This window comes from Primulina tabacum, chromosome 3, assembly GCF_025594145.1.
Source record: "Primulina tabacum isolate GXHZ01 chromosome 3, ASM2559414v2, whole genome shotgun sequence".
NCBI lineage: Eukaryota > Viridiplantae > Streptophyta > Magnoliopsida > Lamiales > Gesneriaceae > Primulina > Primulina tabacum.
This window is the reverse complement of record NC_134552.1, coordinates 16375025-16386722: the sequence shown is the minus strand read 5'-3', so window position 1 is coordinate 16386722 and position 11698 is coordinate 16375025. Positions and strand designations below refer to the sequence as shown.

Here is an 11698-nt window from a genome sequence, read left to right as displayed (position 1 = left end):
GATATTAATATTAATATTATAACTAATAATAATATATAATAATAAGTTTTGGTTTGAGAAAAAAGATTCAAATCTGTCATCATCTTGTCATAATATTATTTTTGAAATGAGGATAATGACGAGAATGTGAAATTGGTCCTCGAAGTTTCGGATTTGGGGATTCCTCGAACCCGAAAAACGGGGATCGGGACGGATATGGGAATGAAAAACCCACCCCCGCCCCCGCCCCATATGTGATTGGTTATCACGTTTTCAAATAATAATATTTAGAATATTGCCTAAAATTTAAACCAAATTTTATAGGAATTAGTATGTCGTCGCGACTTGCGTTTATAAATTTTAAAATGTATCTCATATATTTTATACTCTTGATAAATAAATAAAAAAATATAACATATCAACCATTTATATAACTGATAGATGATTAAGGTATAAAAAATAAACGGAAAATTGGCCTTCAGTCCCCATCCGTAGATTTTTTTTGTGTTCAGTCCATGGGTACTTTTTTAGTACCACATTTCCACATGAAGTGTACCACATTTCCACATGAAGTGTACCACATTTTGTATGACATAGTACCACAATTTTGTGGTTAGAAAGTGAACCCAAAGAAATGTTTTGATTGAAAATTTTTCACCAACTTCCCCAAAAATAAACCCCGCTCTCAATATTTGAAAAAGAAAAATACTCGCATGCACATACATAGTGGGAGGATTGTGAAAAGAGAGGTATGTTCATCATGCGTCCAACATGTGGCCATAAAAAGTAATGAAATGATCAGAGAACGCAAATGCGCCTCGTTTAACTTTTCTTTTGAATAGGCTGCGTGGCCGCTGTTTGTTGTCATCATAGTACCTAAAAAAACTCGACTAGGTTTTATTGTCATTACAAGACAATCTACAAATGAATACAAACGCAACCTAGTTCTACCTCAAGAAACAAACAAGCACACGAATAAACCACCTGCCAGATCATATATGGCTTCTTCTCAATCCATCATTTTCAAATTTCTAGCGGCCTTCTTTGTTATTGCTTCTTCTCTAAGTGCTCATGTTTTCTCGGGCACCAGCGTGGGGCCGAGCCACGCCTGTAGTCATTTACAGGCAAACCAAACGCTCCGGCCGCGGCACGAGTTGCATAAGTTGAGGAGAATAAGGAGTTACCTTAAAAAGATCAACAAGCCTGCGGTCAAGACAATTAAGGTGGTTGTGTATTCTGGTTTATGTCATCTTTTACTACAAAGTCGAGATTTTCGCAAATTTCCTTTTCTTTTTCTTGAATAATTGGGGTAATTAACTCTTTGTAATTTTTTTGCGTTTAATTTGTAACTTGTTTGTAGAGTCCTTATGGTGATGTCATAGATTGTGTTTTAGCTCATCATCAACCAGCATTTGATCATCCTAAGCTCAGAGGACAGAAGCCGCTGGTAATTTAATTACCGTCATTCTCTTCATTTTGTATCAATTTCTTGGTTAGAACATGACATATATATATAAACTTGATTATCGTACATATAATTTGAGTAATATTATGACTGAATGGTAGATATGTAGGAGAAAATATCAAATCTCAACTATATATGCATGTCAAAATATCAATTCTTGATCCTTGATAAAAAAAATAAAAAATCTTCTGTTTTGCTTGATTGCAGGAGCCACCTGACAGACCAAAGATCAATGTGTCCAATAATATCGACTCCATTACAGGAATATTTCAATCATGGATCGATAACGGTGAATCGTGCCCGGAAGGAAGCATTCCGATCAGAAGAACAACAGAGAAAGATGTTCTGAGGGCTAGTTCGATTCGCAGATTCGGTAAAAAAATCGCAAGGGGCGTACGACGAGACACGATGAGTAGTGATCATGAGGTTAGATTATTAGATATCGATCATCTTTCCTTCAGTATATATTAACGTTCTCGCTTCTGTACGTTTCTCATTGTGGTGTCTTCATGTATATTATATGCTCTCATCAAGGAAATTTATCATTTATGTGACATATATATATATATATATATAATGTCACAATAAATGATGAATTATTGATTAGTACTTGTGCTTGAATTAACACAGCATGCAGTTGCATTTGTGAATGGAGAGGAGTACTACGGAGCCAAGGCCAGCCTGAACGTGTGGGCGCCCCGCGTAACAGATGAATACGAATTCAGCCTGTCTCAATTATGGCTCATCTCTGGTTCTTTTGGTCATGATCTCAACACCATTGAAGCCGGTTGGCAGGTCCGTTCATCATAGGGTATTTTGTGTTTTGAACTCTGAACAACTATTTATTTAAAAAAATACAATTGAAGAGATCTTTTTCTTAAATAAATAATTGACCAAATTTATTTTACAAATTCTCCCATTCACTATACCTGATAATGTAATCGAGCTTTACTACGTTCAAAATAATTAAAAATATATTAATGTTTTTTAAATTTTATGTTGGAGACCTTTGTCCATAAAGGACATGGATGATAATAACGAGTCGAGTTTATTTTGCCATTGGATTTGGGTTGATTGGCTACTATAAAACTACGTACTATTTGCAGGTCAGCCCGGAATTATTTGGAGACAACTATCCTAGGTTTTTCACGTATTGGACGGTTAGTATTAATTTGTGACAAAATAATTAATTATATGTACGATGATTGTTATCAATGAAAACAAGAACTATTACATCACTAATGTATGGAAAGTATGGGAATAATTAACAGACGGATGCATACCAAGAAACGGGATGTTACAATTTACTATGTTCCGGATTTGTACAAATTAACAACAAAATTGCCATTGGAGCAGCAATTTCTCCAAGATCATCTTACAGCTCTAGACAATTCGACATCGGCATTATGATTTGGAAGGTATCGTACGCGGAGTTTGTCGATTGTTTTTTCATTAGGAGGTGTTTGTTACAACTGAGTTTGACGAGATATAAATCATACCCCATCCTTCTCATGTATGCAGTCAATGGCTTCCCATTAGCTTTACAAATTATTTAGTGAAAAATGGTCAGGATAAAATTTTTATATACTAAGCTTTAATTAATTAATGTGGTGTATCTTCCACTCTTCGTTTTCTTCGATGTTTTCTGATAAAATATGGCATGATTCTCTTCTTTCCGAAGGGGCATGCTTTGATCCACTTTTGACTCCCTTTTTCTCGCAAAAAAAAAAATTATTTCTTAGATGCTTTAGAATCTCAACACTATTTCTTAATTCCATGTGACTTCTTTCCAACTTTCTAGAGAAAAACTAGGTATTCGTGTACAAGCCAAGAATCCAAGACTTGGGTGCACTCTTGCTTGTTTATGGGTAAAAGCCAACGAAGTCAAATAAATGTATTATATTTTGTGATATTTGTATATTCGAAGTGAGTTTATTTGAGCTGCCCGAATTTTTTTTGAAAAGAATAAACCATGTTGTGCTCCAATTAGTGTCGTCCTTATTTAAGCTTAGTTTATTTTGTTCAAGATTGTTTATGAGTTCTATTAATTGAAAACTCAACTCCTACGAAGAAGCTCCTAAGCTCTTTTAAGAATAAATTTATTTTAAAATTTTTTACTTTGCGTGCACGTGGTTCGGATGACTTTCGAATAAAATAATTTGGACTTTATTTCTATTGTTATTCGATAATTTTGAACATCGAATAATTTTTGAGTACTGAGTCGTGTCGTCCAGGATCCGAAGCACGGACACTGGTGGCTCGAATTGGCACCAGGGCTCCTAGTGGGATATTGGCCATCATTCATGTTTAGTCACTTACAAAGGCATGCAAGTATGGTTCAATTTGGAGGAGAAATAGTGAACACTAGATCAATGGGGTCTCACACGTCAACACAAATGGGAAGTGGGCATTTTGCAGACGAAGGATTCAAGAAAGCATCCTATTTCAGGAATTTGCAAGTTGTTGATTGGGATAATAACTTGATCCCTTTATCCAATCTTCATCTCTTGGCCGATCATCCCAATTGCTACAACATAAAAGCTGGGAAAAATAGTGTTTGGGGTAATTATTTTTACTACGGAGGCCCCGGAAGGAACTCAAGGTGTCCGTAAGAAAATTTGAGTTGAGAATTGAGTATTTTGTTGGAGACTTCAATCGGTATCACATGAACTACAAATCATCGTTAGTGATTCTGCGATTTCTAATATGCCAACCGAGTATTTATTTACTCGGTTAGTATATTGGACATCTTCGTTGCTTTTGAGATTTTGATTGTTGTTAATTCTTTGGGAGCTTCTTTATTTATTTATATATTTTTTTTTTTACTCTTGATCACTTTAAGCTTTTGGAGGGTAGTTTGTGTTTGATTTTTTCTCATTGTAATAAATTTCTTTTTCCCTTTCCATGTAAATTAAACAGAGCTTTTGTAGGTACCATTTAATATCTTATTGTCCTTTCTCATCTAATCTGCTGATTCTTGTTTCTTGTTTGTTGGTATATATTATGCTATATATATATATATATATATATATAATACAACTTGTATTGACAAAGACTTAATGTTGGTACATACATTATATTTTCAAAAATATATATATAAGGGAGAAATCAAGATTTTTATTTGATTTTGATTTATGAACCATTTAAAGTTATTGCGAAATAATTAAATTTATCCAAGAATAGGAAGTAAATATCATAAAAAATCTCATGCAATATAACAAATAAAATAAAAAGAGATGTGCAATCAAAATCAAATCTTAAATGTCAGCATGGGCACGTACAACTCCAATGTGAAAATACAACTCAAGAAAATATGTATATTAAATTTAATATCGAGTAGGTCTCTTGTGAGACGATCTCACGAACTTTTATATGTGAGACGGGTCAACACTACCGATATTCACAATAAAAAGTAATATTCTTAGCATAAAAAGTAATACTTTTTCATGGATGACTCAAATAAGAAATTCGTCTCACAAAATACGATCAATAAGACCGTATCATACAAGTTTTTATTTTTAATATTTTTAAAAAAATCTCCGTCATCAGACTCGATTTCCAATATCTTCCAGCTAAATTTTTTAATAATAAAAATTTTAATTATAATAATAGCTGTATCTCAGTCAGCTAGCTAGAGCAAGCAAGCAGGTTTACTATTTATTATTGAAAAATTATATATTAAGGCTCAGTCAACCAAGTAATTAATTAATAAAAACAAACGAAAACTCTTTCGATATTTCTTCGGGATATATATAATTTCATGAAAGTAGTGAGAGTATTGGGTAAGTAATTCCTTTGGCTATGCTTAAGTCAACAAATCTTCATTAACAATCTCTCCCTACTATTAAAAATAGTTTAAAATTACATAATTGTATTCAAAAATATTTTAAAATTTATTTTTTACACAAAAATGGTGTTCTTTTTGGATTTTTGTAATTTTAAAAATACTTAAAATGATGAAACCAAAAGGTCGGCAAATGATTTTTAAGGTGCTTGCTTCAATTATCTTTTATTTAAGAAATCAAAGGCATTACACCTCCTTGTAGTTAAATTCAATTAATTTGGAATTGAAGTTCATAACATGGAATAATAAATTAAAGATTGTGAAGAAAAAATTATGCAGAGTCTACTGTCTAAAACATTTGAATTGCTATTAATCTACAGCAAGTACAGAATCATCAGATTTCAGTTCCAATAACTTTGTAAGCATAGTCCACAAATCTAACAAGTTCATCAGGACTACAAATACAAGAACCCGAAAGGTCGGAAAGATTAAGTCGACCATGTTCTAGTGAGGTTCGATTAAGATCGACATTCGTGTCACAACGGTCAAATACCATGCAATATGTTCTTCCCAGCTCATTGCAGAACTCAATAAACGTTTGATCCTCAATGGTTTTCATAAAAAGAAAAGGGAGACATCGATCTTCCCATGTGTCAACAGATTTCATGTTCAAACAAATTTGTCGGATACTTCTCAGATTGGAAAAAATAGCCTGCGTCATTTGAGATGAATTCCAGTGGATATCTCCATCATCGCTTGTTAGTTGGTGAAGTACGATCAGATTGGCGAAGGCGAACCGAATCATGAACATGAAAAGATCGCAGAAATCCATCCCTACAAAGAAATAAAACTCCATATAGGATATCTTATCACAGTAAAATCATAGCATAATATTAAAGTTGATTCAAAATTAAGACGCACGAACATTTCAAGAAATTACTTTATACAGGGACCACACTTTCGGAGTCAAAACATATGTAGTGTGTTAGAAATACCCAAAAAACAGCAGAAAAATGCTGTAGTCAGGGATTGATAAAAGGTTCGAATTACTACAAATAAAATGTGTTCGTCGGTGCATGCCTTTTTGAATTTTGATGTATTTATGCGGTATAATTGGTTTTTCTATCAATAATTATGATAAATAGCATGCATGTAAGCATTCACTGTAGTTGTATCCATATCACAGGACATTCTTATATCTTAAAGATGTGTGCCATCACGTTTGTGTCCGTGCACTGCATATATGAAATATAGTCAGAATTCATGCGTATACATATTAAATTCTTCACAGCTAACATATATACATATATACAAGAGACTTCATCAATCAACTCACATAATAATTAACTGAAAATGAATCTGATGACACAGTGATTAAAACAATGATTTCCAAGATTTTCAAGAATGGTTCTCATAGGCTGAGGAAAAATAAAAGGCATACCTGCATTAGCTGCAAGATTTTTCTGACATAGCCCTTCAAAATTATCACATATGTCCTTGATGTCTTCAATGTACCACCTAGCCTCGCCATATTCCCTCAAAAGCAAATTCCACTGCAGAGATGAGATATCATAAGAACAGTGAATTCTATCCTGATGCATAATAATAAAACACTTTTTGTCTGAACAGTTGCTGCAATAATGTCCATACCACCCACGAGATGTTGTAGGCATTGAACCAATTGTGGTTGATTGATATTGTATCCTCCTAATAATCACGGAAATTGTTGGACATTAGGATCTAACATACATAATCAGCATGAATAAAAGCTCTTTCAGTTGTATAACTCAATGTTCAGCGGCAAAAAGAGTACACAATTGATCTTCAGAACATTCTTATAACTGCAGATCTTCAGAACATTCTTATAACTGCAGATCCCATGATGCTGCATTCACACAGAAACCAAAAACAAGAGGTATGCAACTAACATTCAACAGTAATCATTGCAAGCATCAGCAATGTCAACCTACAATAGTCAGATATCACTGTATGTGAACATTATACGCAAAACACGATTCTTACATCTTGGCGCAAGATCCAAGGACCAAACCACTTGATAATATACCTCAACACGATAATCCTATGTTAGTTTCTGAGTAACACGGTTTTGGATCCTTAAATGTTACGCAGTAGGCCCAATATTTTGTTCGAATGTCGGGAACCTTCATTTCTTAATTAAAAAACTAGGAGAATAGCATTTAGGAAAAGAAATATAAAGTTCATTTCAATGTTTCCAAGCTATGTGGAAAAATGAAGAACATAGAAATTAGAGTAAATATTCAAAGCATACCAGATTATGAACTTGATGATACCACCCACTGGGGACAAAGATGATCTCATTTTGTTCCTGAGTACACTCTATCCAGATTGCCTGGACTTGCAAATTACTTGTAACTGTAAATAAATTGATTTCCCTTTAAAATCACTTTGAATAAGAATATGATGCATTGTGGAGTATAAGCATACCTCATCAATTCCGGGGAACTTCGATTTGCAAACGTCTTCAAAAATGTTATAGACTGAAGACTTCATATTCCTGAACCAAAATGTACAAGTATGAGTAGTCTGTCTAGGATTTGAAAAGTCCAAATTGAGCCTACGAGAGGAAACAAGAGATTTAGAAATTTGATTATATCACCTAATACAAGAAATATCTTTCAACTTTTTTTACACCAAATTAATGGTGCATATATTTGAACTTATATGGCAGTTTTCTGCATTAGATAAATGAGTAAAGACGATAGCTACTGCCCGTTCAATTTCCATTATTTCCCAAAATTTTCATCTTTTTCCCCTGATATTAAAAAAAAAATGGCAATTCTGCGCTGCAACAGTAAACTGTGAGAAAATGCACTTATACCTGTCAAAAATAAGGTGATGTTGACCTGGAGAAAGAAAGTACCATCGTTTCCGGCCACATACATTTGCCGACCAACTGTATGACCTGAAAACATCAGCATGAAGCGGTGTCCATGTACCTGCACTTTCGATCAAAAGTTTCACATTGTCTCTCCAAGTTTTACCATGTATATGAACAATGTTCATCTGCGAAACAATCAGTGGTTTACAAAATGAGCTTATTGAGAACATTAATATACCTTTTGCTCCCATGTAGACGAAACGGTAGTCAGAGCAACTAATTTCACCTATTTCTTGTAAATCACAGGGATCACTATGCATATTGTATTTATCAAGATACAGATTCAGCCAGTCATCGCAGAAAAAAGATGGAGTAATGTAGGCATTGTACTCAGGGTACTCCTGCAAATGTTGAAGAATTAAGCGAAGTGGAATCATTACAAGAGATGAAGCTCATTCTGACATAGGGTACAAACAAGTTCATCCAAATGCCACCCATAATTTCCTATTTGATCTCAAACCCGAGATTCATCTAGTCGTCGGCTGGAGCTCAATCTACGTTTCTGAATTCGAGTTCAATAGTCAGTAGCCTAGTTTTATATCACAACTCTTCAAACTCGGTGGACTCATTTAAATTTGAAGTATATTTTTAAATGTTAATTAAATATTAACGTCCTCAAGGATGATAATTTCAGGTGCAAAAATAAAAATATTATTCAAACAAATGCACACCTTAACAAAGTGCCAATCTTTCAAATACAACAACGAATTACCATCAGCGCTGCCATCATCAGAACCAGAAATCCGCTCCCACCGGTCAATAAACTCAGAAACTGACATCTCCACCCTCTTTTGATCGGTAAATTCCTTTGTATCACACTCCGCGACCTACAAAAATAACACACTCAAATTCAGTTTCCTATAAATCCGTGACAAGACGGCTATGGGTTACCTGGACTTTAGAGGCACCGAATCGTGAGGAGAGGAATTTGAGATCGGGCTTTCCGTCGGCGGAGACCCACTCTTTGCAGGCCCGCCAGTCATCGGTGAGGCCGGTGAGAATAACGGGCTGGTTTCTGGCCATGTAATTTTTGACAAATTCGGCGTAATTCAACTGTTTCCCGTCCACTCTGTCTATTTTCCCTCCGATTTTCACACCCATCGCTGCTATCCCTTGAGTTGTCCCCTAACTCCGATACATAATCTTAAAAATAAATTTAATTCTTTCAAATGAAAGATCATACAAATATAATAAATAAAATTTTAAAATTATATTATTATTTTTTCGGAATCCCTTATTCTCGCGTTTTCAGATTGCGACTTTGATATAGGTTCGATTCCATTTGAATCCAGATCAGGATAAATAAAAAAAATTGAGAATAAACGTGTACATAAAATAATGTTATTTATATATAATATTAGAAAAAAAACAATGCAAAACATATTATTAAAATTAAATAACCGGCCCGTTGTCACGTTGAAGATTCGTTTCTGAACAATTCAATTGACGTATTTAATTACTACTAGTAAAACTTCACTTTTGTAGTTGGTATTAACAAACAAGGCAAAAACTTACGTGACAATGTCTCACAGGTCATTTCAAAAAAAAAATAATAGATCCTCAGATGATGTAATGAAAAATAAAAAATTAGATCCCCAAATGATAACATCACTGAAAAATTACAAATGAACAATTATGGCACGTGGCATTTAAATTTATTTTAGATTGTTATATATTCATATTCAAAAATCCAGAAATCTGAATATTTGATTTCTAATTATACGATTATGGTTGATAAAAATTATGATATTTTTATGATTATATCATGATTTGACTTTTGTAATATGACTTTGATAAATATATGTCAATATTCATACAAATCGTTTATAGTAAATATAATTTAATACTATAAAAATAAGAATTCATATAATTAAATTATTAATTTCTCATTGTATATGAGAAAGAAACGATATAGCATTTAATAATTATTTTCGTGTGTTTGTAGCTGTTGGGCCTAAAAAATGCATTTAATAAATTTAGTTTTTTATAAGATGAATATAAGTTTATCATTAATATAATTTTGAAATATTCGATTTTAAAATTCTCAATTTTAACAAAAAACAAAAATTGAAAGAAACGGTTTAGTTTTAAATTTGGATAATCACAGCACTTATAAGGAAATATAACTTTTTTTATTAGTAATCATAAATTCCTTGCAATTTTTTATTTAGAGTCAGTTTAATTTTTAAAATATTTAATACCATCTAAAAACTGAATTCATATATGTAAATAGAATATGTCTCTTGTAAAACGGTCTCACGAATCTTTATATGTAAGACGAGTCAATTCTACCGATATTTACAATAAAAAGTAATATTCTTAGCGTAAAAAGTAATACTTTTTCATATTGATAACCCAAATAAGAGATCTGTATCACAAAATACGACCTGTGAGACCGTCTCACACAAGTTTTTGTCATATAAATACGTAGAGTTGTTGTCAGATGGTTTTAGAAGTCTATGTCCGTGAAACGGTCAACCAAATACATACCTCTCATGAAAAGTGATATGTTTGACATAAAAAATAATACGTTTGTATGAGTTGTGTCGTTTCAGATATCCGTCTCACAAAATTGTACCGTGAAATGGTCTCAAAATTGGTTATCAATACAACTACTTGTTTTTTTTAATCTTTACTGATGGAATGAAGAATATTAAAGTTGGATTAGCTTCATGGTAGTAAGAAAATCCCATCCCTTTCAATGCCATGTGGGAGCTCATTTAACTCATACGGCATGCCTACTACCTTCAAATTTCAATTTATGGGGGACCCTTGGCCTTTTGCTTTGTGATCCAAAATAAGCATATCATTATGAGGAACCTTTTTCCACCACAAAAAGACACTTTCTCTTGGAGATTCAAGTGTTTTATAATGACAAAAAATAATTAGTTAAATTATTATAAAATCTTTTATGGCATGGGCCTAACTTCGGAACCTGACTCAATGATGATATATGTTGATATATGTATGAAAATGTTATCTCTGTTTATATGTAACAGTTATTTCTGTCATGGACTATTATATGGTTCGAAATATTTAAGCAGTATATAATTACCATGTTATCGTCCTCAATGAGTATTTGAGTTGGTGGAGTGAATGAATACTTAGTTAATGATTAGAAGTTTGATTTTCACAGGTGAGTTTATCACAAAGATCTTTTCCAGTGTGGTTTATCAGACTAAAGTGATTTGCATGTTATTACATTAGACCAAAATTTTATCCGGTGCGCACAAAAGAGCAACGGTTGCAGGATCCCACATCATTAAAAAAATAGCTTTTGATCTTATAATTGATATAAAGATCAATATCGGTATTCAATTTTCTCTGAGTTACAACATAATGTGACTACTGGGAGGGAATTTGTTTATGATTATGGAAAGAATGATTGAAAACAACGACAAGATTAGCAGTAGCAATAATTCTTGATATAACAAACATTTGAAACACAATCTCGACAAGTTGAAAATTTTTCCTTTTTATCCTCGGATATTCAATCTACAAAACATATTCCATCATGTATTTAGGAGGCCTACTGAATGAATTTCGATAC

At 33.0% G+C, this 11698-nt stretch overlaps 2 protein-coding genes across 3 annotated transcripts; one reads left to right on the top strand and one right to left on the bottom strand.

Moving 5' to 3' along the window:
* Positions 1-697: 697 nt before the first annotated feature.
* LOC142540824 (protein neprosin-like) lies at positions 698-4381 on the top strand. Its single transcript, XM_075647230.1, has 7 exons — positions 698-1202; positions 1340-1426; positions 1652-1870; positions 2075-2239; positions 2551-2604; positions 2716-2862; positions 3679-4381. Exons 1-7 carry the CDS (start codon positions 978-980, stop codon positions 4054-4056), a joined length of 1275 nt encoding a protein of 424 aa, XP_075503345.1. The 5' UTR covers positions 698-977; the 3' UTR covers positions 4057-4381.
* A 1190-nt stretch (positions 4382-5571) lies between these two features.
* On the bottom strand, positions 5572-9320 carry LOC142540823 (arginine-specific demethylase JMJ20). 2 transcript variants are annotated; one of them, XM_075647227.1, is made up of 9 exons: positions 9040-9320; positions 8820-8975; positions 8327-8489; positions 8089-8206; positions 7695-7764; positions 7519-7599; positions 6879-6935; positions 6670-6781; positions 5572-6062 (listed from the first exon to the last, which is right to left on the bottom strand). In XM_075647227.1, the coding sequence occupies exons 1-9, from the start codon at positions 9247-9249 to the stop codon at positions 5623-5625; spliced, it is 1407 nt and encodes a 468-aa protein (XP_075503342.1). In that variant the 5' UTR covers positions 9250-9320; the 3' UTR covers positions 5572-5622. The 2 variants fall into 2 exon arrangements, with proteins under 2 accessions (XP_075503342.1, XP_075503343.1); XM_075647228.1 differs by having other exon boundaries at positions 8861-8975; positions 9040-9294.
* Positions 9321-11698: the final 2378 nt, after the last annotated feature.